The following is a 25,404-nucleotide window of genomic DNA, read 5'->3' as shown; positions in this document are numbered from 1 at the left end:
CTGAACCACAACATTTCAGGAGCTTTTATGAGAAATTAACAAGTAATTAATGCACCATGAAGCAGCACTTTGGTACTAGTGCCGTGCAAGTTGGTTTTCCTTTTCTAACTATGGGCAGCAAATGAGGCACTTAACTATAAAATAGAAAAATAGGGTAGATTTAAGAAGAAATTCAAAATCATTCAGGAAAGATAATCAGCATTATTCAAAAAGTTAAAAATTCTATTTTTATTTAACACACATCAATGTTACACATGCATGCTTCACTAGGGAAAATCTTTTGAATGTTAAGACTGCTGTTTGTTTATAAGAGACAGAAAATCTTTCCTTTGCAAGAGATTCTGGATTTCTGAGAATGAAATCCAAGTCTTCTCAACCTGAGTGCTACATATTTAAAAACCGAGAGAAGTACATCTTACCCACGGTGAAGAAATGTTTCTAACTCTCAACATAGTATAACATGTGATCCCTGACTTTATTCTTGGAAGGATCAGCTTTTATTTTATGTAACTTCAAAGAAGGGGACCTAGTGACTAATGAATACATATTTAGCACCTAAATTTAGAGAACACTTAATTATTGCCATAGTTTTAAATCATTGTACACACAGACTGGGGGGAAGTCAGATATGTGTGTTCAATGATATTAGAACATTCTCAAAGATTAGAATCTCAAGCTTCCAAAAATTATCCTTGATTTGCGAATGCATTTATTAACATTCAAACACAATATTATCATTTCTTCCTGGAGTTACAGATATATACTCTTTTTAATGAGTAAAGAAATAAATGAGGTTTATTTTTTCTTTACCACCATTAAGTTGTCTTCCAAATGTGGCACTTTTTCAGATTTAGATGGAAAATAGTCCTTATAAAAAATGTCATTCCTATTCTACCACTGGTATTATTTTAGATGTTCTTTTCTATGAGGTCAAGAGTGAAGTCAATGACCATGGGCCTCTGCTGAAATATATAAGCAAATATAAAGCAGGAACAAAGAAAGCGTACATTAATTTCTGGCAATATATTGGCACATAAATGCTTATCTGTGCATGTGCTTAGTCACTCACTCGTGTCTGACTCTGTGACCTCATGGACTGTGGCCTGCCAGGTTCCTCTGTCCATGGGGATTCTCCAGGCAAGAATACTGGAGTAGGTTGCCATGCCCTCCTCCAGGGGATCATCCCGACCCAGGGATCGAACCCAGGTCTCCCACATTGCAGGTGGATTCTTTACCAACTGAGCCACCAGGGAATACTTGTCTATGGGGTGAAAAATCACTAAATGAAAAGATAATAAATGTTTGCTGGGATATTATCCCAAGTGAATGGAGCCTACACTTAACAGAAATATTCTTGTTGCCCTTTAAACAAGCTTCACTTTAATTCTGGACAGAAAACTTTGCTTCATATGTTGAAACTGATACATAACATTCAGGTTTTCCATGAAACAATTTAATTATCCCCACTGAAAAATCCTATCATCTTACCTTTTCTTCCTGTTTGCTTACAAGAAGTCTTTCGTGGATTCATAGGGAGGAAAAAGGCTTAAAAACACATGTTCTTACTCCAAAGAAGCTGGCAAATTTCAATAGTTCACAATCCTTCTATCTGTCATTTATATTTACTGTAGCAAATTGCATTCCTCACTATATAATTAACTTTCTCACATACAGAAGAATCAAAATTCTCTTATTTGTATCTTTAAGGTAAAATTTCTATCTCCTTTAAGGTATTCTAGTTTATTTCTGAAAGGATATGAATACATAAAAACATAGGAACACTGTTGATGCAATTTAGTTGTTAATAAAGTGCATGTGGCTTTCAATATAAATATTGTTTGATACATTATAGCTGAATAAAAAGCTAACAAAACAAAAAGGAAGATTTAGCTCAGTACCTAGATTGCGGAGGAAAAAAAAATAGTAACAAAATTGGGAGAAATATTCTTCTTCCCCCCAAAAAAAGCCAACTGAAAATATTCTTAAATTAAATAGACTTCTGCTTTTCAAGCAACCAGACATGCTAAACAATAATACCAACATGCAATACCTGAAATGTAGAATCACATTCTGACTGCTGCCCTTGTACTTCTGCATTTAATTCACAATTCTCTGTTGTCTGGCTGACTTCATATTGCAAAGCAGGAGATACACCTTGAGCAACATCTACAGAAGCACTATCAGATAAGACGTCTAACCTTTCAGGGGAACGAGGTAGGTGAAGCTTACTATCTCCCATCCCTTCATCAAAGTGTCTCCTCTCATCAGCATCATCTAGCTGCTGAACTGAAGTTAGATACTGTTCAAGCAGACTATTATCCTGCTCATTGTTTGAGCCTTCCTTACTCCATTCACCATGCTCTTCACTAACATCCCCTACGTCTGACTCTTTGCCATACTTGACAGTGTCAATGGAATTCCCCATTGTGGAACTTTCACTACCTTCTGTGGAACTTTTTTCAAAATCCAAAGAATCCTGTAAACTGTGAACTTGTTCGGTTAAGGAGGAATGAAAACCAGAGTCTGGAAATTCTGGTAAGGATTTCTCTTGAGGAGCTTCATCAGGAGCAATGAACCAATCAGAATTTTGATCAGAAGACGGCTCCTGACTTTGGGTGAATAATGGAGGTTTAGATGGCACCAGAGTACTTGATATAGGGGGAACATCAATATGGCAGGAACTTAGATGCTGGTCCACAGTCTGTTGCCAAGCTTGTAGAGACCTTACCTGCAAACCAAAGGATACAGTTTCACTACAAAATATAAATCATGCCCATTTTACAACTGTCCTTTGAGGTTTTTTTTTCCCCTACACTCAGGAAGTCAGTGAACGGCAGATGGCAAAACTGGAGTTAGAAATGTCCTGACTCCCCTGATCCTTTCCACAGCACCCCCAGCTTAGACCTGGTTGGCAAAAGTGGTTCACGTTGTTGGAAAGCAGGAAGGCAGGGATGGGCCAAAGCAATTCATTTGCTTCTCCTAGAAAGATAATCAGAAGCACAATAACGCACATACAGCTCACTAAGGGGTCAATAAGGTTCTCAATACACTGAAGTCTATTTAACAAGACACAATAGAACCTATTAATATGAGTAGATTCTCTAAAATGGAAGTCTCATGCTAGATACCCATTTCAGATAAGAGTTTTTAAAAACTAACAATGTAGGATTTCCCCTGGTGGTACAGTGGATAAGAATCCCCCGGCCCATGCAGGCAACACAGGTTCAATCCTTGGCCTGGGAAGATTCTACACACCACAGAGGCCATGTGCCACAACTGCTGAAACTGGTGTGCCTAGAGCCTGTGCTCTGCAAGAGAAGCCGCCTCAACAAGAAGCCTGAGCACCACAGTGAAGAGCAGCCCCCATTTCCTGTAACCACAGAAAGCCCTCTTGCAGCAGTGAAGACCCAGCGCAACCAAAAATTAACTATTTTAAAAAGAGAGGGGAAAAAACCTAACAATGAAGTATACACAACTCTAAAATACCTAAAAATTCCTGGAGTTCTTGATAGTACGACCTTTACTTCTTTTTCTTTCTTTTGGCCGCGCCACACAGCTTGTGGGATCTTAGTTCCCTGACTAGGAATCAAACACACGCGCCCTGCAGGGGAAGGGTGCAATTCTAACCACTGGACTGCCAGGGGGTTCCCGGACCTTTACATTTTTAAAGTATACTTAGAACCTCAGAATTTGACTGTAACATCTGCAACAGGAAAGCAATATAGAGATTTTTTTAGTTTCCCTTAGACCATCCTTCAAGATAATCCTTGATAGTAGTTTTGATATTTATCTTTCCAGACCTTTTACTATGTATTTTCAAAAATAACAGTATAGATAAAATCCTATTATAACCAATTCTTTTCTAAAAATACTTCCAAGGAATAATCACCGAGAACTATTTGTGGGGATACAATAGTAGTAAAACCGATGTCTGAACTGTCCCCATAGCGTGCTATTTCAGGATTCAAGCTCGCTACCTGGAAGTCATGTGGACTTTTTAGGACACGCATATTGTAGCCATCACACACTGTTTCAGTCATCTTTCATTCAAATAGTCTTAAAAGATAAAACAAGACAGCTACTTGAAACTTAAATTGGGCCTTTTATATCTATTGGGCAGTTTGTCCAATATCCTTCTTCGGTCGGTGCTATAGTTCTTTATCTTTCTGGTCAAAATTATGAAAATATTTTTGTTCAGATTAAATAAAATGTAACAAAATTCACTGTCCTAGTTCAGAGTTAGTGGCAGTGAACACAAACCACATCCTTAACCTTGAGAAAGGGTGCTACCTTACCTATAACTATTCTATGATTATCTCAGTAAATCTAGAATTTTTCTTCATTTACACAGTAGGTAAGTCAGCAGGAAGGGGCTTACCTGGTTCCAAAGGAATCTGACAGCCTCTTCTTGAACAAATTTTTGAATCCGTTCTTCATCTCTTTCTTTTCTTAATCTACAATAATTCAAAGTCCATTACGGACACAAGAAAGGGTGCTTTGAATTGTACTTCTTATTATGACAAATAAACATATACATTGGAAAGAGATTAATAATCTAATAAGTGCTTTCCACTTTTAGAATATCTAAGTGAAACTTTAGTTTTAAACTATGACTCAACATAGAAGCCAAATTAGATGTGACTGAAATTCAGATTATACTGATTCTACAAAGTATTGCCAGTACTGAAAAATAAAATATTAAATGGCTCTTTTTTATCTGGCCTCAATTTTGTAGCCAAACACACAGGAGCAAGAGCAGCAGAAAGGATCAGGATCACAGCTTCAAAGAGAAGAAGAGAACTGGTCTTCTCTTTGAAGAGACCAGCAGGATTAATCCCATCAAATTTCACATCCCTGTTTGCTCCAGGTCCTGACATGCTCCTTGCTATGATCAACAGACTTCCCTGTGCATAACTTCCCCTCATTCATTTAAGTTTCACTGTGGGCTCACTGTCTCCCCTCCATACTTAAAACTTATCACAAATCTAGGGTTCCCTTAGCTGTCCAGTCTCTCAAACTGTCACCCCATTTTGTTCTGAAACTCTGACCTACTTTCTCCAGCCCCTCAAGCCTTCTTACTGCATCATGTGGGACTCCTGAATTATAATCGGCAAACCCCCATATATACACTCAGCTTCTTCGCTGAACTTTTCCTTGACCAAATCAGACGCACTTCCAAGGGCACTGTAGCCCTCTCAAGTAGCAGCTATTTTTTTCACTTATACATCAGGGTCAGAACACTGCTTCCCACTGCTGTTTACAAATGATTCTTAACTTTCCTCCTGCAAGAACTCCAGCCATCTTGCTAAATTTCCCCCAACTCTTTTTCAAGTACTGAGCTCCCACTATTGGCCCCCATTCACTGAAGCCTCAGCACTAGTATTCTTCTCTGCCCTGTTCCCCTGGTCATTTCTGGAGCCCTTGACACTCACCTGGATGCTCTCACAATCATCTTCAGTCCCACTCTGGTAGTGGTAGCAGTGTAGTTGCTAAGTCATGTCAGTCCCACTCTAGACTCAAGTATTTTGACTACACCATTTAAAAAAACAATTTCAAGCACCAACACAAACCTCTCAGTTCACTTGTTCTTGCCACAATCTGCAACAACCTGGACACCCAATCCTCATCTATGACCACCATAGAAATGATGTCTTTCTCCTGTCTTTCCTTTTACCTCATTTAAACTCCAAGATCTATCACTATAATCATCTCCCTTCAAAATGTCTTCAGCTCCCTTGATCTTCCCTCTCTCCCCTACCATGTTCACCTGGGAAAAAACCCACTCCTGGCTGAACCAGGTCCAAAATCAGAATAGAACAGCTGAGAGTTGCTGATAAAAATCACAGTTTGACTTGTTTCACACTTTTAAGTTTTTCCTCATACTTTCCAGCAGTTCTCCATTCCCTTTGTAAGTTCACTTTTAAGATAAACACTCCATACTTCACACCTCTCTCCTTCAGCCTCTCATCTCACATCCTCACCCCCTCATTTCCAAGTGCTGACCACATCTTGTATATTACTGAAAAAAAGAAAAGCACCCATCAGACAGGACTTGCGCATCCCCCACCATCAATACCTACCACCTTACCTGCCCCTGCTCCTACCTCACTCCCTCCGCTTGTGCACCGAACCTCTTCTCTCACCTTCTCAAGAACTTCCGCCCTGCACTTCTTTCATTGCCCTGCGCCATCAGTTTTTCCTTCCTTATTGAATCATTTCCACCAATACATAAACCTCCTCTATATCTCCCATCTTTAAAAAAGAAGCTTCTTAATTCCAGATTCTCCTCTGGCAACCACCTGCTCCCTTCTCCTCACAGCAACACTCGTCCAAAGCTGGTTGTGCTCACTCTTCACCTCTCTTTCACTATTCAGTCCTTTCCAAACTGACTTCATCCCACTACCCCCTGAAGCTACTCTTAGGAAGCTCACTGGGCAGGAAAGGGTTAACTTAGCAGGACTGAAATGTTCAAACTGGAACATCCTAAAGACAGGACTGGCCTTGACCAGCTTCTGAGAGATAACGTCTAAACCTTTGGAATATCCTGCCTGATTAGAGCACCTTTGTACCTCTGAGACCTTGGTTTATGCTAACAATGTGCTTTATGGTGAATACCAGTTTGGTTCACCTGAGGCCTTGGGCTACAATGTTATCAGTTTGAGGTTTGACCTTGGGTGGGGGCTGAGGTCTGAGTAGTTAAGGTCAGTCATATGGACTGACCTAGGTGACTGTCTGCCAATAAAAACCCCAGATGCCAAGCCTTGAGCAAGCTCTCTGGCTGGCAATACTTCATGTGTTTTCACTCATTGTTGCTTCAAGAATTGAGCCCCACCTGTAAAAGTGCACTGGAAGAAGACAACTAGAAGCCTGTACTTGGTCTCTCCTGAACTTTGCCCTGTGTGTATTCTCCTTTGCTGACTGTATCTATATCCTTTCACGCTAATAAACCATAATAAACATGATCATAAAGAATAGCTTTTTTGAGTCAAGAGTCCTTTTTGCAAATCAAACCTGGGGATAGTTTTGGGGACCCTCAAGACACAGTCACTGCCAGTTGCTGAATCGAGTATACAATTCTCAGTCCCATTACAGCTCCTCTCTTCTCTCTTGAAACATGGCCCTGCTGGAGCTGGGACACACTCTCTCCCAGTTCTCCTCCCACTCTGGCTGTCCTTTCTCAGTCTCTCTTACTCTTCCTCCTCTCCCACTTGATAATCTCAGTAAATACTGCCAGGAGCAGTACTGATACTCAGAATAAATCTATGAAATGCTAATTTCCCTGGGTGACAGTCATGAAAACTGTGAGCCATAGAATGAACACATAACTTCCACCACAGCCCCCAAATTTTAACCCCTTCTAAGTCCCTACTATTTTCCTTAATTCTTATGTCATCTACTGGGTTCTATGTAGACTTCCTCATCTTCTCATTTTTATGCTCATTCAGCTTTTCTACATTTTCTGTATCTTCTGTGTTTAGGTACATAGATGTCCATAAGGCATGCATTTCATTCAACATTTACTGCTATGCGGCATCTATATTTCAATTTCAGCACTAGATATGGAGGCATATATTGCAGTCCTTACTCTCAAGCTGCTTTCAGTACAGTGTCCTTGCTCTCAAGCTGTTTTCAGTACAGAGACAAACCTAGAGTGGCAACATGGTATGCAAAGTGTCCCAGCCACAAGCATTTGATTCAGTGTTCTGAATGAAAGCTAAGAATCTGACACCCCCAAACCAACAAAACAGCATCTTCACAGTAAAAGCCTTAAAAGAGACTTCTCACCCACCTCCTTATTTCCCCAGTTAGGCAGACAATGTGTTCTTGCATCCTGCGAAGACGGATTTCATAGCGCACATCTCTAGCTTGTGGGTTGTAGTTCCTGGCATAAAAGCCCCGCCAACAGGCCTGAAGCTTGGTGGCTGCTTCATTCAGTTTCTGGAGGGCAACTTTATCTTGTCCCAAAGGAACAGATTTCTGGGTTAACAGCCTGCAGGGAACTTTCTCTGAAGCTGTTTGAGACCTGGCTTCTTCACTGTATGGCTGCATATGGAAGACATTGCGTCCAACTGACTCAGGAAAAGACGTAAGACTGTGGGTGTGATCCTTCAAGCCAGCACTGGTGATTGTTGGCTCAGGACAAGGTAACAGTCCATCTTTCTCATTTACCTCTGTACCAACTGCACTTTTTGTCATCTGAACAGAATTCTCATTTGCAGCCCCCAAAGCCTTTTCCTCTTCCTTGTTTGATAAGCCCTGGTTTTCAGGCCCTTTCACAGATTCATCTGCAGCAGCATCATCTTCTAGGCTTAAGTTAATGCCTTGCAGCCTCAGCTCCACTGTAGGTGATACTGGAGACAGTCCTGATGCAACTGGCATAAAAGTAGACTCTGAAGAGAGGAGACTGCAATTTAACTTGTCCTCATCGGTCTGGATGTCTTCCAGATGCAGGTCATTTCGAGAATATCTTGCAGTGTGTACAGGGGTTGGAAAGTTATTCTTAACAGCATGTGATTGGTCATCATGACTGCTTATCCCAACCCAAGAATTGACTTGGATGACGGGTTCTAAAAGAATCAACAGAGTATCACTGGAAACAGTAAATATTTAAGGAGGGATTTTTTTTTTTCAGTTGTATCCCTTTAATGAAATCTAATCCTTCAAATATAGTAAAAGGCAATGAAATCATTTCAGTAATTTCCTCCAAAATGCCTTAAAATATCAAACCAAATATTTTTAAGAAACTTATTTCTTGCAATAATCATAAAAATAATCAAAGTACTAGGTCAAGTCAAAAGGTGGCAGTCCTCTGAATGTTTTCAAAAATTAAGACTAAAAATTAACAGTTGTATATGTCTGTGTATATTGCTGTTGTTTAGCCACTAAGTCGTGTTTGACTCTTTTGCAACATGACCCCATGGACTGTATAGCCTGCCAGGCTCCTCTGTCCATGAAATTTTCCAGGGAAGAATACTGGAGTGGGTTGCCATTTCCTTCTTTAGGGGATCTTCCTGACCCAGGGGTTGAACCCACATCTCCTGCATTGGCAGGTGGATTCTTTATCACTAAGAGAAAAGGGAAGCTGCCATTTGTGTAATATACATATATATATATATACAATCAAAGATCCAAATGTTCACTTGAGCTAACAAATAAAACATTCTGAAAATATGTACTGTTTCCTGTTTTATGATACCAAATAGATCAAACAAAAAGGGACTGGAGATCAGTTAACTTCTTACCGCTTTCTGGGACTACCTGGCCATCTTGAATGGGGCTGGAATGCTCTGGCACAAGGGATGCCCTTGATTCAACAGGAGACGACTCTTCATTGTGGCTCTGGTTCATTAACTGCCTCTGGTGAAATCTAAAATCAGAACACCTCATGTGATTTAACACAAATCAAAAAAAGAAAGCTTCTCTGCTTCCTTCAACAATTCAACAGGTAACAATGTCAAGAAGGGAGAAGTTTACAAATTTTCAAAGTACATACATTTAATGACTTCGAATTACAAAGTCTCATGGGTAGAAAATGTTAAGAAATTTATTTTTAAATCACATAGTCAGACACCATCATAAATATACACATACACACAAACCTTCAAAGACAGGATCTCTGATGAAAGAAGCGACTACTAAAAATGCTTCTAGCTATATAACATGAGTATTTTTTTTTAAGTTTTTCTAAAAGTTTTATTTATTATTTATTTTTGGCTGCGTTGGGTCTTTGTTGCTGTGCATGGGCTTTCTCTAGTTGTGGTGAGCAGGAGCTACTCTTCGTTCTGGTGCACAGGCTTCTCACTGCAAGTGGCCTCTCTTGTTGCAGAGCTCGGGCTCTAGAGCTCAGGCTCAGTAGCTGTGGTGCACAGGATTAGCTGCTTCACAGCATGTGCCATCTTCCCGGACCAGGAATCAAACCTATGTCTCCTGCATTGCCAGGCGGATACTTAACCACTGGACCACCAGGGAAGTCTCTATAAGGTTAGTATTTTAAAGCCCATGTAAAACACCCACATTAAAAGAACAAATGAAGTTCTTTTAAATCCCAGGCTGCCAGGCTGCGAGGCTCTCCCCACTCAGGAAATGACCAGCAAGCAATGCAGCTGCTGGGGAGGAAACCAGACTGCACTGCATGGTTTGGCTCCTCTGCAAGACCGCTGTGGTGACCAGGGCCCCAGGGATCCAGAAACGTGGCTGCAGCACTCTCTCCAATCCTATTAACTCTGCAGGAAAGTCTCATCAGCCGCTACAGATAAATACGCTCACCTCTGCTTGCTCAGAATCTTCTCTAGCTTGGCATCTTCTGCAGTCTGAAGGCCCAGCGTAGAAGTGAGAGGACAGACTGTAGCCAGATACTGGACAAGCTGGATGTGCTGGCCAGGCCGATACGCTCTCCCCTTGCCTTGACTATACAGCCATTCAGCTTTTAAACTGGAATTGGGGGACAGAAAGAAGGGCTGACACTGGGGTAGACAAGATATATTTTCAAGTAATAATGATCTTCCTTCTTAATTTGCCTTTCCAGCATCACTAGATGTTTTTCATGAGTAACATTTAAGTTAAAAAGAAAAATTATCCTCTGTTTTACTCTCCTTACTCTTGTAATGGTTTAAACTTTTTTTTTTTGCTTAGCGGCACTTCCAATGATTTGTACTAAATGGTTCCAAATATTTTAAAATTACCTTCAAAGAAGCAATAAGTATTCTCTCCATTCACTGTCAAACTGAACTACCTAAATACATAAATTGTGTTTAAATCCATTAGCTCATAATGATAGTTTTTTTAAAGCCAACTGGTCACAGTTGAAGGATGCTAGTGAGCTACCATCTCATTATTTTTAAAACCTGATAAAGGGGGAGAATTAAATATTATTAATTCCATCTTTCCTATACAAACTATACCAATGAGTAACCAAATAGTTACTTCACAGAAGTATTCCAGCTTATTTAAAAATGAATTATAGAATTAAAATTTCACCATTTTGCAACTCTCAATGAATTAATGATTTAGGCATTGATCATTAATAGCTACTCATAACGTAAGAGACAACCAGATACCACGTGCTTCTCAACAGGACCCAAAAAGCTGTCCTTGACCCACAAAAATCTGATCCTCCACCTCCAACTACCCATTTACAGAAAACACAAAAGGGGAGAATATGTCAAAGCACATGGGGACGCAGCAATTGGCAAAATAAGCACAGTAGGAAACTCTGTAGGACAAATAATCTGATTTCTTCAATAACCAAAAAGAGAAGAGAAAGCAAAGCAAAGAGACAGGGGGCCCATAGAGAGATCTGAAAGCATCATCTTGGACCTCTAGCCAAGCTGACCTTTCAAATGACTCCAGCCCTGACTGTGATCACATCACAAGATCCCAAGTGAGAATGACCAAATCAGCACAGCCAACCCATGCAGCACACAATAAACAGTAAACTTTTAAGATACTGTAAAAGACAGCAAGAAAGATATATTTTAAATACATCAAGCAATTACATTGTATGGCCTTATTTGGAACCAGTTTCCAAAATTCTATTTAAAAACAGCATTTATGAGGACTAAACGTAAGCACTTAATATTTGGTGTTATTAAGGAATTCCTGTTAAATGTTTTGAGATGTGATAACAGTATTGTAGCTATTTCTTTACAGACTGACATTTCCCAAACGTCCCACATACCTCCCAAATTGGAATGATTATGAATAAGGCTGGAGTGATTATGTTTGGAGTGATTATGAATAAGGCTGCTATGAACATGCTTACGCATTTTTTCTGGCATACATAAGCTCCTATTTCTATATTTCTAGGGTATATAGAAAAGTCAAACTGTTGAATCATAGGGTATTTATATGTTTAAATTCAGTAAATACTGTTAGTTTTTCAAAGTGACTGCATGATTTATACTCCTAGGATAGTTAATGAGAGTGCCAATTGCTCTACATAGCCATCAAAACTAAACATATTGCTCATACTTCTAATTTTAGCTACTCTGGTGGGAGCTCCGTAACAACAAGGAAAAAAAATAATCCTTCTAAATTATCAAAAAGTCACTATAGTGGGGAGGGGAGTTATGATGAGTGGGACAAAGAAGACCTCTGCAGTGCTGGTTATATTTAGTCTTCTTTTCAATGGTGATTATATACATATTCTAAAATATTACATTTTAAACTATTTCTAAATTATATGCTATCACAACAAACTGGAAAATTCTTAAAGAGACGGGAATACCAGACCACCTGACATGCCTCCTGAGAAATCTGTATGCAGGTCAGGAAGCAACAGTTAGAACTGGACATGGAACAACAGACTGGTGCCAAATAGAAAAAGGAGTATGTCAAGGCTGTATATTGTCACCCTGCTTATTTAACTTATATGCAGAGTACATCATGAGAAACGCTGGGCTGGATGAAGCACAAGCTGGAATCAAGATTGCTGGGAGAAATATCAATAATATCATCAGACAGGCAGATGACATGACCCTTATGGCAGAAAGTGAAGAAGAACTAAAGAGCCTCTTGATGAAAGTGAAAGAGGAGAGTGAAAAAGTTGGCTTAAAACTCAACATTCAGAAAACTAAGATCATAGCATCTGGTCCCATCACTTCATGGCAAATAGATGGGGAAACAATGGAAACAGTGACAGACTTTATTTTGAGGGGCTCCAAAATCACTGCAGGTGGTGACTGCAGCCATGAAATTAAAAGACGCTTGCTCCTTGGAAGAAAAGTTATGACCAACCTAGACAGCATATTAAAAAGAGACATTACTTTGCCAACAAAGGTCCATCCAGACAAAGCTATGGTTTTTCCAGTAGTCATGTATGGATATGAGAGTTGGAGTATAAAGAAAGCTGAGGGTCAAAGAATTGATGCTTTTGAATTGTGGTGTTGGAGAAGACACTTGAGAGTCCCTTGGACTGCAAAGAGAACAAACCAGTCAATCCTAAAGAAAATCAGTTCTGAATATTCATTGGAAGGACAGATGCTGAAGCTAAAGCTCCAATATTTTGGCCACCTGATGCAAAGAGCTGACTCATTTGAAAAGACCCCGATGCTGGGAAAGATTGAAGGCAGGCAGGAGAAGGTACGACAGAGGATGAGATGGTTGGATGGCATCACCGACCTGACGGACATGAGTTTGAGTAAGCTCCAGGAGTTGGTGATGGACAGGGAAGCCTGGTGTGCTGCAGTCCATGGGGTCACAAAGAGCTGGACACTACTAAGTGACTGAACTGAACTGAACCCCATAGAGAGAGAATCAAGAGAGAAGCTACCCCCTCAAAAAGTCTACTCTTCCCAACCTCCTGAAGTCTCTGAAATTAGACATTTGCAAAACTTTAGGGAGAAAGTTTTTAAAAAAGACGCTAATTCACCTTTAAGTCACTTTGATTAAAACCATTTTCACAGTATAGAGACATAGCTTGTAAGGAATTGCCTGGCATTTCAGTGGTTAGGACTCTAAGCTCTCACTGCTGAGGGTCCAGGTTCAATCCCTAGTTGGGAAACTAAGATCCCATAAGTTGAGTGGTGCAGCCAAAAACAAACAAACAAAAATCTCTTCAATTCCTACTCCTTATCCCTAAGTAATGGGTTTCCCCAATGGCTCAGTGGCAAAGCATCCACCTGCAATGCAAGAGATGTGGGTTTGATCTCTGGGTTAGGAAGATCACTTGGAGGAGGAAACGGGAATCCATTCCAGTATTACTACCTGGAAAATCCCATGGACAGAGGAGCCTGACAGGCTACAGTCCAAAGATTCAGAGCTGGACATGACCGAGCGACTGAACACACACACATTCCTAAGTAATAATGCCAATTATTATTTATTAAGCCCCTACCACATGATCAGTATGCTATACCCATTATCCTTAATCCTCAATCTTTAATCCTCAGAGCATACTTCAAAGTTAGGTACCAGATTTTACAGATGAGAAAACTAAAGATCAAAGAAGTTAAGGAACTTGCCCAGGCCACACAGCTAATGGGTGGTAGGGAAAGATGTGAAGCTTTCTCTTGTCTCTCCTGACCAGGTCTCATTTCTCCTCCCAGGTCTCTTTTTATGCCAAACCCTTATCTCCGCCCATCTCACCATGGTACTTCCCACATATGAAAATGTTACCAGTCCTCCTCTCTCAGCCCATCTCACCATGATACCTCCCGCATATGAAAATGTTATCAGTCCTACTCCCCTAGAAAAATCTGGTAACGTCTTTCTCTTAAAAGAAAATCCAAGTAAATCCATATTCCAGCTTTAGAATTAACCAAGTTTGAAACACCAACAAGGTGTTTGAGGACAAAGCAGCACTCACTGCAGGAAAAATGAAAAGCCACACTTGTTTGCAGGCAAACTAGAGCTGACATACGTCAGCCTTCCCCAGCACCACCACTGTGTAGCTCCTGGCTGCCATTCCTCACTGCCCCCACCCTGTTCACGAGATGAAAACAGAAGGAGAAAGACAAGGAAAATCTACCACTCCTCCTCCCATTGGAAACCACCCCCAAGTGACCATCAGTCTCTGCAACAGAAGGACAAAAACGGTGAGGAAGAATATGACATGAGTTGAGCCCATGAATGCACTTATGTATGCAGTGAAGAGGTGGAAGGAGGCAGTGATGAGGATAAAGTCATCTCAATTCTCACTATCCTCTCTAACTCCACCCCTTCTTGTCTACAACCTTGATCCTTACCTCCCCTATAGCTCTGATCCCACTGATCATGTGCCAGCTTCCAGAACACCCCATCATGCAGGGGTCCGAGTTCTGAGCTGAAGAAATCATCAATGATCTAGAGAAAGGGGATTCCCACTTCCACTGCTTCATAGCTAGAAGGTGAGGATCAGTCAGTATGTCTGCTACCAGCTCCAAATCGGAACTCTGCATGCATTTTCCCACAGTCACTTTCATAAAGAGTAGTTGGGTCCAAAGGTGTTGTTAATAGTGTCTTTACAATATGATGGATGCAAGTTTTTGTGGGACTGATCTAAAATCCCACACAGCACCCATAACATGGTCTCTATACAGAAATACTCCAAGCTCCAAACAACTGAATAACAAAAGAATCTTTAGAATTCAATTTGTTGTATGTTGGGCATGAAATTTAACTCACTACCCCCAACCTCTAAGACTGATACTTATTTATTATTCTTTTTTAGAAAAGATAGAAAATCCTAAATGAACAGCACAGAGTCTACTAACCCGGGTCTCCCATGCTGCAGGCAGATGCTTTACCATCTGAGTCAACAGGGAAGCCTACTATATAACTGTACTAATGACTAATTTCTAAATACATATTTCAAGCAATATTCAGCTTCTTAATTTGTAGTAAGCTAGAAATGAGCTTGTTAGTTAATTTCCATGATAAATGTGACATTAAAGGGGTTACGTTCACCTTTCCTTCTGAGAAATCACATATCCATCTAGGACTCGGAGGCTTAGGCACCAGCTGACGATGTATGGCCGATAGTCAAACCCTGGGATGGAAGGTGTTGCCATCACACATGGATTGTTCATGATTGACAACTGTTCCAGTTCAGTTAAAGATGCCAGAAAAGAGACCTGGAACAAAGGACATCTTTGTTGAATGAAATGGACTACTCAGTGGCAAGCACGGGGCTTCTGCTGATTACACATCTATGGCAGTTTGAGAATGCAACAATTTCCCTCTTGTTTTGAAAAGTGACAAGTAACACTCTTATATTATCCACTGACTCCAAAAATTCCAACAATATGGCCATCTGTTCTTGCTGCACAAAGTCCTTTAGAAAGCACTGCTTCCTAGCAAAGAGAACCCTATTTTGAAAACATAATAGAAGCCAGAAAAAGGTACAGAGTATGCCTTATTAACCCCTTTAATGTAGATGTCCCTCCACCAATGATCACTTTCCAGTGGAGTAAAGAGTGCAGCATTACAAATGAAATTAAGCCTTAATAACCTACTGACATTTAATAAAAGTGGAAAGAAAAATAATAGTCTTTTAGAGCCAAGTGTTTCATCCTGATAGCAGTTTCTTCCAAGATGCTCATCTAAAGCAAGCTCACCACCTTTTCCTGCATCTTTCCTGAGTTTCCAGCTCCTGGGATCCCATAAGATACCCTCAAATTTTACCTCATTTAAGTCCCGGATTTCATTTTCCGCCAAAGAAAGTATAGCAAGACATCTGGGTAGATAAGCAGGTGCCATTCTAAGAGAGGTGATGATATTTCCATGCAAAAGCAGGGTCTTGAAAGTAAAAATGCAATGAATTACAAGTGGAAATAGACAAACTGGTCTATTTTGATAAAACCAAAATAATGTATACAAAAGGAAAGTGATCTATTTTATTATAACCTCTCATCACACATAAATCAAAGACTGTTAATGCTAGAAGGGTCCTAGGTGGTCATTTGGTCCAACTCCTTTTCACATCCATATTCTAAGCTCAAGAAAGTTTAAAGACTTACCAAAGAACATATGCTTAGTTTAGCAAAAGGCATGTTGCAAGTTATTTAAATTTGAGCAACTTTCAACATACTTGTTCATTTCCTTTTAAAACATCAAAATAGAGGGTGAGAAAAGTGAAAGAAAACATTCATTGAAACAAAGCTACAGGGAATTCCCTGGTGGTCCTGTGGTTAGGACTCTGCGCTTCCACTGCAGAGGGTACGGGTTCCATCCCTGGTTAGGGAAATAAGGTATCCTGCGTGCCACCAAAACAACAACAACAAAAAAGAGAAACAATCAGGCAGCAACAACAACAACAAAAAGAAACAATCAGGTAGAAAGCAAATTTTCCAAAAGAGAGAGATAACCCACAAACTATGATTTGCAACTATATTCTCTTGGTAACTTAAAACCTGAGGAAGGTAGAATGTACTTGATAAACCTGACTCAAATTCAAATTAAGACAGCAACAATGAAAAATAAACTGAAGACTCTCAACACCAGGATTCTGAAAAAGTAATCATGCCTCCATTCTAGAAAGAAAAAAAAAACTTTCAATCATCTTTAGTTCATTTGAATTCTCTCAGTATCTGACTACATTAAATTGTTTAAAGTAATTGTTGCTAAAAATGATTTCTGCTAAAAAAATGGCAAAAGTTGAGCTAATAATGCTATTTCTGAGGTTTAATGAAGTCATCTCATGCTAATGATATCCAACGGAGTTAAAATATGGAAAAAGCCTACTCATGTTTTATGAAGCTGATGAGTCCAACTGTTATATATTTATTTTATTGCATTCCCCTCCATAAAAAGTGCTATAGGCCACAGACTTTCTAAAGTGAGGTTAATTTTGATAATTTAATAATATCTACCACTTAAAGGAAATAGCAATCTTCAGTGTCAAACAGGAATGATTACTCTTAACCCCACCAACACGTTATGCACTATTGATGCTACACAACTAAAGTTGCTAATGTTGACGGATTAGGCATGAAGGGAATTTCATCATGTTTGTTGAACAGTAAATAAGCATTAACTTTAACTACAATGACCAGTTTCAGTTAAAGTAAATCAGTAATAGAAATTAACAACAAAAAGTTTCATACTTAATTTCTGGTATAGTAAGGAGATCCAACCAGTCCACTCTAAAGGAGATCAGCCCTGGGTGTTCTTTGGAAGGACTGATGCTAAAGCTGAAACTCCAGTACTTTGGCCACCTCATGCAAGAGCTGACTCATTGGAAAAGACTCTGATGCTGGGAGGGATTGGGGGCAGGAGGAAAAGGGGACGACAGAGGATGAGATGGCTGGATGGCATCACCGACTCAATGGACATGAGTTTGAGTGAACTCCGGGAGTTGGTGATGGACAGGGAGGCCTGACGTGCTGCGATTCATGGGGTTGCAAAGAGTCGGACATGACTGAGCAACTGAATTGAACTGAACTGAATAGAATTTTTATCATAATGAACACAATTTATTCTTGCAGATCTATATATATATGGATCAATTAGGTCACTTTCTTTTGGTATTTTAGTATAAAATTTCAGAAATGACATAGAAAACACACTTACCTTCAGTGATACCAATTTAGATACATCACCTATCTGGGGTATGTTATTGTCTGATAAATCGAGATGTTGTAGAGAGGTGCAGGTGTTGATTTGTTCCATGGCCTATTACAAGAAAAGGAAATGTATTTCATGCACACAATATCAAAAAATTCAAGTCTTCCCTACTTCCTTGTAGCTGACCCTCTTCCCTCTTTCTTATTGTCAGAAGCAGAGGAGCAGTGCTTCACAAGAGAAAGACGAGGCAGTGCCAACAGAATTTGGCATATTGTTATATAGCAAGTTTCTACCTTCATTATCCCTCTAGAGCAGAGGATCATATCATGCCAGATACTTACAGCTTGAAGGACAATGATGACACATGACAGTTGATATAGCATAGACTTTACAAGTTAACATTGGAGCTAAACTGCCTGGATTCAAATCCTGGCTCAGCAACTTCTTGAGTGTGTGAGCTTAGGCAAGTTACTTAACTTCTCTGTACTTCAGTTTCTTCATATATATAATACACATAAAGATTGTACCTGCTTTATAGGCTGTCATGAGACTGAATGACTTAAAACAGTTAAGGTTGTTAGAAGAGCAAACCTTACATGCTTGATAAGTCAGTTCTCTTCATTTAATACAGTTCCCTTTCTACAATATCAAAAAATAAGACACAGACAACAAAAAATACAAACAATGAAAAAAAAAAAAAAAAGACACAGAAATACTGATTAACTTACCCAAAATGATAGAGTTACTAAGTGGTGGAAGCAGGACCAGAATTGAGAGCTCCTGACTTCTAAAACATTATATTCTCCACTGTACCATTAAACATGCTTAATTCTGCATGAATTTTCAAAATGAGATTTTTTTTTTTTTTGAGTTTATGGTAACTGAAATTATCTCTGGGGAATGGGAGTGGATACTTTCATTTTTTATTCTACTTAATTCTCTACTGCTTAAATTCCTTTTTCATAGCAAATACTTTTGTGAAGTTAAAAAAAAACTACTAAAAAAAAAAAAGAAAGAAAGAATTCACCTTGAGATTATTTCCTGCCAAATTCAGCCATTCCAAATGAACTAGTTCCTTTAGGCCTTCCACATAGCCAATGCTATTATGAGGCAAATTTAACACCCTGAGTTGGGTCAGTTTGGCTACACCCATCATCCGCACCAGCCTATTATTAGCCACTGACAACTGAGGAAAGAAAACATATCATTATTCTTAGGGTAAAATATAAATATTACTTTCACATTAGGGTGGTTAAAAAGATTTGTTTATATGGTCAAACATTCCCAAGTATATAAACTCAGTTTGTACTTTTCACATATATTGTCTAAATATTCTGCAGTGTAACTATTATTGCAGTCACTCCTAAGCAATAGAAAATAGAGATAAAGTTGAACAATCCCACACCTCCTCCAAGTACTAAAAGAAAATATCTTCAACACAGCAACTACTTGAGAATGTGAACTCCACAATAATGGAGTCCTTACTTTGTCTCCATCAAAATCTAGAACAATGTCAGACACATAAGAACGGTCCAATAAATGTTGAATGAACGAATGAATCAACTCTTTACCTCCACCATGAGGTAACATAAAATGTTATGTTATTTAGCCAACATAAAATGTTTTCTGTTTTAACAAATGCTCTTTGTATAGTCTACTTTAAAGGTGACAAAAAAGTGTTAATCTTCAGGAGAAATTTTAAAATTATCATTTAATAGTCATCATGCAAAAATTAAATTTTAAATTTTTTACTATTTTATTTTAAAATTTATTTTAGCTATTAATTCTTTTTAATTTAAGGTAATACCTACTACTTTCTAGGCTTACAGAGTTACATTTGTTATCTTACTGCTTTATTTTGTATAATAACAAACTGGTCTTATATAACTATTTCCCCCACATAGCAATACCTACCTGTACTAATCGCTTGCATTTCTCAAGATTTTCCAATTTAATAATCTGATTTTTATCCAGAATCAAAGTATGAATATCAGCTTCACAGGGTAAGTTTGGGCTTAATTTCTGTAGCCCTTGCCCTGACCAATTGACCACTGATCCTTGAAAAGAGAAGGGAAATTGTTAGAAAACACAAATACAAAGCTGAGCACAGGGATAAAATTATACTCATAAAATCTTATACATTTAGAGTTAGAAAACACTAAAGTAAAATAAATAGCAAGAGTTTAAAGCAATCGATTAAGTGACTACAGAATGAAATTATTCACTTTCCCTTAGAAGTATCAGATTATACCTAGATTTCAATATTCACGTATGGATGTGAGAGTTGGACCATAAAGAAGGCTGAGTGCCAAAGAACTGATGCTTTTGAACTGTGGTGTTGGAGAAGACTCTTGAGAGTCCCTTGTACTGCAAGAACAAACCAGTCCATTCTAAAGGAGATCAGTCCTGAATGTTCATTGGAAGGACTGATGCTGAAGCTGAAACTCCAATACTTTGGCCACTTGATGGGAAGAACTGACTCTTGGAAAAGACCCTGATGCTGTGAAAGTCTGAAGGCAGGTGAAGGGGAGGACAGAGGAGGAGATGGTTGGATGCTATCATCGACTCAATGGACATGAGTTTGAGCAAGCTCTGGGAAATGGTGAAGGACAGGGAAGCCTGGCATGCTGCAGTCCATGCGGTCACAAAGAGGGACATGACTGAGTGACTGAAGAACAACAACTCAAGTTTCTGTTATATTAAATACTCTGGAATTCTTCACATTTAAATGGGAACTATTATTCCATATTTTATGCCTAAGTAATGACAGTAGTTTTTTAGATGTAACTAATCTTTTGATAGAGATCAACCTGCTTACAATCTAACTACCAGTATACCATAAAGAGCCCAGATTGTTTTGAAAATCAAAGTATAGTTATGTTGACTTATCTACAAGATGGGAATACCTACTTCATTACATTGATATGGAGATGAAAATCGAAACCGTAGGAACAGCACTTAATCCCATTCCTGGCACACAGCATTCAATAATATGATTTGGTATACTTAACAGACGTTCAAATTCTGGATCCACTAAACACGGTGGTTTATTGGGCAAGTTATTGATTTCTTTGGGGCTCACTTTTCTACTAAGATAGGAATACTTATAATAATACCTGACTTATAATGTTGTTACAGAGAAAATGAGATAATGTTTAAAAAAAAAAAAAAGACAGAACATAATCTGGCTCATATAAAAAGTGCTCTTTAAATGTTAACTGCTATTATTATCAGTACATTCATAGCCGCGGTGGGCTGAGGAGGTGGAGTTTAAGAGAAGTAGATATCTGAAGGGAGAGGGGCTAGAGAAACTGCCAATTTCAAATTTCTACCCAGATTAAGATTACTGTGGGAAATAATTATGCAAGATAGCTCTCCTGAAGGATATCAACATTTTTCCATTGTCTAATGGCTTCTAGCATTTGGGAGGACAGGTGGTCATTGGATTTAAGAGTTTGATGAAAGCTATATACCGACCCAGGAAAATGCAGAGCCTCTGCACACAATTCAAAGGGATCGAAACACCTCTTCGACCCTCTCTCTCACATAATGAGCCAGAACTAAGCGGTGGAAAAGGGCCTTGACCCTCCGCCCTGCCTATGACCCAGAGCTTCCGAGCTGTAACCAAAACAAAGGAACTCCGCTCACACAGCACCCACGGAAGCACCCACGCCCCACGCTCCGCTGGACAGCGACCAAACTAGATCCCAGAATACCGTCTGCATAACAAGGGGTGGTGAAGAGTGGGCTCCGAATAATCCTCAGATTTTATCTTGGCCACTGGGACACTTCCAAGAAAGGGCCCAACGTCAATCTAGGGAACTGTGTTAGATAGTTTCTTGAGCGTTCTAGGAACTGAGAGAAGGGGGAGATTCTATAGTTTTCACCTGGGTACCCAGAACTCAACGTAAACATCCAAGAACGGTCACCGCAGCCAGAAACCCGCAGACCAGGTATCCTTAGGAGCGCGGGATCCGCGGCGCCGGGTAGCGCTAAGGTCTCCGGGGGCTTGTAGTCCCTTGCTTGGACCTCGCCGCGACGCCGCAGAGCGAGGCAGCGCCTGAGGGACTACAACTCCCAGAGGGCAGCGCGCCTCCGCGAAGCCCACAACTCTGCATCAAAAGAACTGGTCCAGAACTGCACCCATTAAACCTAGTCTTCTCTCCACCTGGCAACTATTTAATTCAGTTCTATGGAGTAAACCTTGGCACCCAAGGGTGGGGATCGCCTTACCTTCTCCAGGAGGCAAAGCCGCGGCGGCTGGCGCCGCCGCCATACTTTCCGCTTGCTGTTAATACCAGGCAACCGTCCTCCGACTGCTCGGTGGAGCTAGTGGTCGGGAGGAGCGAGCTTGAAACTACAGCTCCCAGGGTGCACGGCACCCAAACGGCCCAATTGGCTGCCTGAAACTAATGATGCGAAACCCGGGTTAGAATCTAAGCAGCAATGAGTTTGGGAAACCTGGTCAACTCCCTAATTTGGCAGAGAAGCAAACTATTATTAAATGATCATTTCACTCTTTTCTAGATGTTTTAGAAATTTGACCCTTTTATCATCGGAATGATTATAAGGTCTCTACTCTATGCAGACCGAATTTGAGGACTTATTGCTAGAAGTCTAGCAATGGGCGCGGCGGGGGCGGCGGGGGCGGCGGGGGCGGCGGGGGCGGCGGGGGCGGCGGGGGGCGGGGTAGGGGAGGTGCTGCCCCCTTTATTGACATTTCTGAATAAGTTCAAAGTGTTCAACTCTGCTATAGAGGATTTTGTTTAGATAGTCAAAATCGATACATCTTATTTAAAATTTAGTTAAAGCATGTTGGGATAGAAGCCTTTATACATTATCAAATATTTAAGTAGTTGTTCTTGAATAGTTAACAGAACTTTAGACCTACAGGTGTATTTAATAAGTATTGAGTGAGTGAGTGTGAAGTCACTCAGTCATGTCCGACTCTTTGTGACCCCATGGACTTAGCCCACCAGGCTCCTCTGTCCATGGAATTTTTTAGGCAAGAGTACTGGAGTGGGTTGCCATTTCCTTCTCCAGGGAATCTTCCCAACCTGGGTCTCCCGCATTTCAGACAGATGCTTTACCATCTGAGCTACCATGGAAGCCCGTTTTAATAAGTATAAAACTCAGAATTTTTCCAAGTAGTATACAAAAGAAGTTTACAGTAAAGTCTCCAAATTGAAAAGTTACACTGCCTTACTGTGGGGGACTTTTGATATGACTATTAACATGCTAACTAGTGTGATTGTAACTATGAACTCAATAAGCTTTCAGGGAATGGAGAAAGAAATAGAAACTATAATCTTCAGAGAAGACTTGAAGGAGGAAGTGAAATGTAGCTAAGGCTTAAAAGATGGGTGCACTCTAAACAGTTCAGAAGTACTAGATGAAAAGACAGCACAGACTGCACGTGGAGGCAAGTGGTAATGAAACTAATCTGATAGCACCCGACAATGTGGAGCTTCCAATTTCCACTACCCACTCCTTCACTCCCTCTTGCAATCTTTATTCTGAATTTCCGTCTTTCTGAGACAGCCATGTCCAACATTTCTGATAATTTCTGTTTGAAAAAAATCCCCGTAACTCATGCTTCTAGGTTTCCAGGCAATTGATTCTGTGAGCATTCCCTCCTTCCTGGATCCTCCTTCTCTCTGACTACAGCTGCTTTAACTTAAAATAAATAAATAAACAAACCCTGTTTCCCACTGTGTTAGTCTGAAGACAAATTTCCTAGCTCTCAAGAGGGAATTAAGACTAGGAATTTTTTTCCTTCTAACCAAGAACCCCTTTATGTAGAAAGCACAGTCTTACTATACAGGTATAAGAAAAATGTAAGCCTGAATTCTTTCTCCTACTAACCTTTGTTCCCTGGAACAGTTGGTGAAGTCTGAGGCGAATTTCTAGCTCATAGAACGAGAAGGGGTTTACAGTTCTCTCCAACTTTGCAGGGTAATGACTTGGGAGGGGGCTCCTGGAATCCCAGAAGGTACTTGAGGAGTGCAGGTTTCTGCTAGTTTACAGCAATAGCAGAACCAGAGTTTTGTTTGGTTTGTCTCACCTGGTTTCCTGAGAAAAGGGCCAAAGAACTCACTTTATGGGGTTAACTGAGTATAGTCATAGCTCCTAAAGAGAGCAGTGATAGTCCCTGGGCATAGTCTCACATGCCCAAGTGAACCAGCAACACTTTATAATCATACCACAGACACTTTTGTACTTCAGCCTTTGCATCCAAAATCAAATTGCTACACTTTAAATTGCTTCATTTTGTGTATTCCTTAAACCCTGCACTGCACTCTCCAGGCAATTTGGAGAATTCTACTGAACAAGGCCATGAACTTCTCAACGAGGCAGCATTTTTTGGCCAGCCCAGAAACCCACAAGAAAGACTTTCCCTCCTATCAGCACAGTATACTTGATTTCTGCAACAGCTGATCACCTTGACTCATCTTCCCCATCTCTAATTCATCTGCCCATTGCTACTAGCATGATTTAAGTAAAACAACACCTTTATCATATTAATTCCCTCCTCAAAAACTTCTCTCTCGAAATTTAACTTTCTAGGTCAACCATAACCTGGCCTCACCCTACTTCCCACTATTCATTCCACTAGTTTTCACTTGGTGCTTTTGATTGAGGGACTAACAAAATGAAACTTGTGTTTCAGAAAGGTTAAATTGCTCATATGACAAGAATGAATTGAAAGGTAGAATAGTGGTAGGAAGGAGACTGTTGGAATAGGGGATGGTAACCTTTTACAGAGTAGTTTCAGGAGAGTACTATGTACAAGTTTAAATAACATGAAGTAAAGAGACTAGGTAGACAGAAAACTGGAACAACATTTTGGATAGTGCCATTCTCTTGACAAACAAAAGAGATTTTCTAATTAGGGTGAGAATTTATATTTGAAAGAAGTAAGTATAATAACTTCAAAGTTTTAAAACTAAGATGTTATTAATCTAAAGAATTTTGACACTGTAAACATTTTGCAAATGTGCCTTTTTACAATAAAAAGCTTTTTATCTGATTTATGTTTTTTTTATGTGACTTTTTGTGTTTATGTGAAGATTTGTAGTTCAGTCGCTCGGTTGTGTCTGACTCTTAGTGACCCCACAGACTGCAGCACGCCACATTTCCCAGTCCTTTACCATGTTCCGGAGCTTGCTCAATCTTATGTCCATTGAGTCGGTGACGCCATCCAACCATCTCATCCTCTGTTGTCCCCTCTCTTTCTGCCCTCAATATTTCCCAGCATCAGGGTCTTTTCCAAGAGTCGGCTCTTTGCATCAGGTGGCCAAAGTGTTGGAGCTTCAGCTTCAGCATCAGTCCTTCCAAAGAGTTTTCACGGTTGATTTCCTTTAGGATTGACTGGTTTAATCTCCGGGCAGCTCAAGGGACTCTCAAGAGTCTTCTCCAACA

The 25,404-nt window shown here is 39.9% G+C and overlaps 1 protein-coding gene across 5 annotated transcripts; it reads right to left on the bottom strand.

Annotated features, from left to right (window-relative positions):
• Positions 1-586: 586 nt before the first annotated feature.
• Positions 587-25,404, bottom strand: CEP97 (centrosomal protein 97). 5 transcript variants are annotated; one of them, XM_055568015.1, is made up of 11 exons: positions 25,134-25,404; positions 19,897-20,039; positions 19,010-19,168; positions 17,989-18,090; positions 16,102-16,215; positions 15,385-15,551; positions 10,267-10,431; positions 9,243-9,367; positions 7,790-8,390; positions 4,379-4,454; positions 587-2,728 (listed from the first exon to the last, which is right to left on the bottom strand). In XM_055568015.1, the coding sequence occupies exons 1-11, from the start codon at positions 25,189-25,191 to the stop codon at positions 2,024-2,026; spliced, it is 2,415 nt and encodes an 804-aa protein (XP_055423990.1). In that variant the 5' UTR covers positions 25,192-25,404; the 3' UTR covers positions 587-2,023. The 5 variants fall into 5 exon arrangements, with proteins under 5 accessions (XP_055423990.1, XP_055423987.1, XP_055423991.1 ...); XM_055568012.1 differs by having other exon boundaries at positions 7,790-8,567; positions 25,134-25,400; XM_055568016.1 differs by lacking the exon at positions 25,134-25,404 and adding an exon at positions 22,216-22,494.

The sequence above is a fragment of the Bubalus kerabau genome, chromosome 2 (genome assembly GCF_029407905.1).
Source record: "Bubalus kerabau isolate K-KA32 ecotype Philippines breed swamp buffalo chromosome 2, PCC_UOA_SB_1v2, whole genome shotgun sequence".
Taxonomy (NCBI): Eukaryota; Metazoa; Chordata; class Mammalia; order Artiodactyla; family Bovidae; genus Bubalus; species Bubalus kerabau.
Note: the sequence above shows the minus strand (reverse complement) of the source record. Positions and strands in the feature narration are given on the sequence as shown.

Bases quoted from the DNA above. Each gene is read 5' to 3' on its own strand.
- CEP97 (XM_055568012.1), bottom strand. From the start codon at position 25,191: ATGGTTGGATGGCGTCACCGACTCAATGGACATAAGATTGAGCAAGCT. The intron at 20,040-25,133 runs GTAAAGGACTGG...TCTCTTTTCAAG, and splicing joins TGAGCAAGCTCCGGAACATG to GATCAGTGGTCAATTGGTCA. The intron at 2,729-4,378 runs GTAAGCCCCTTC...TTTGGTTTGCAG, and splicing joins TCAGATTCCTTTGGAACCAG to GTAAGGTCTCTACAAGCTTG.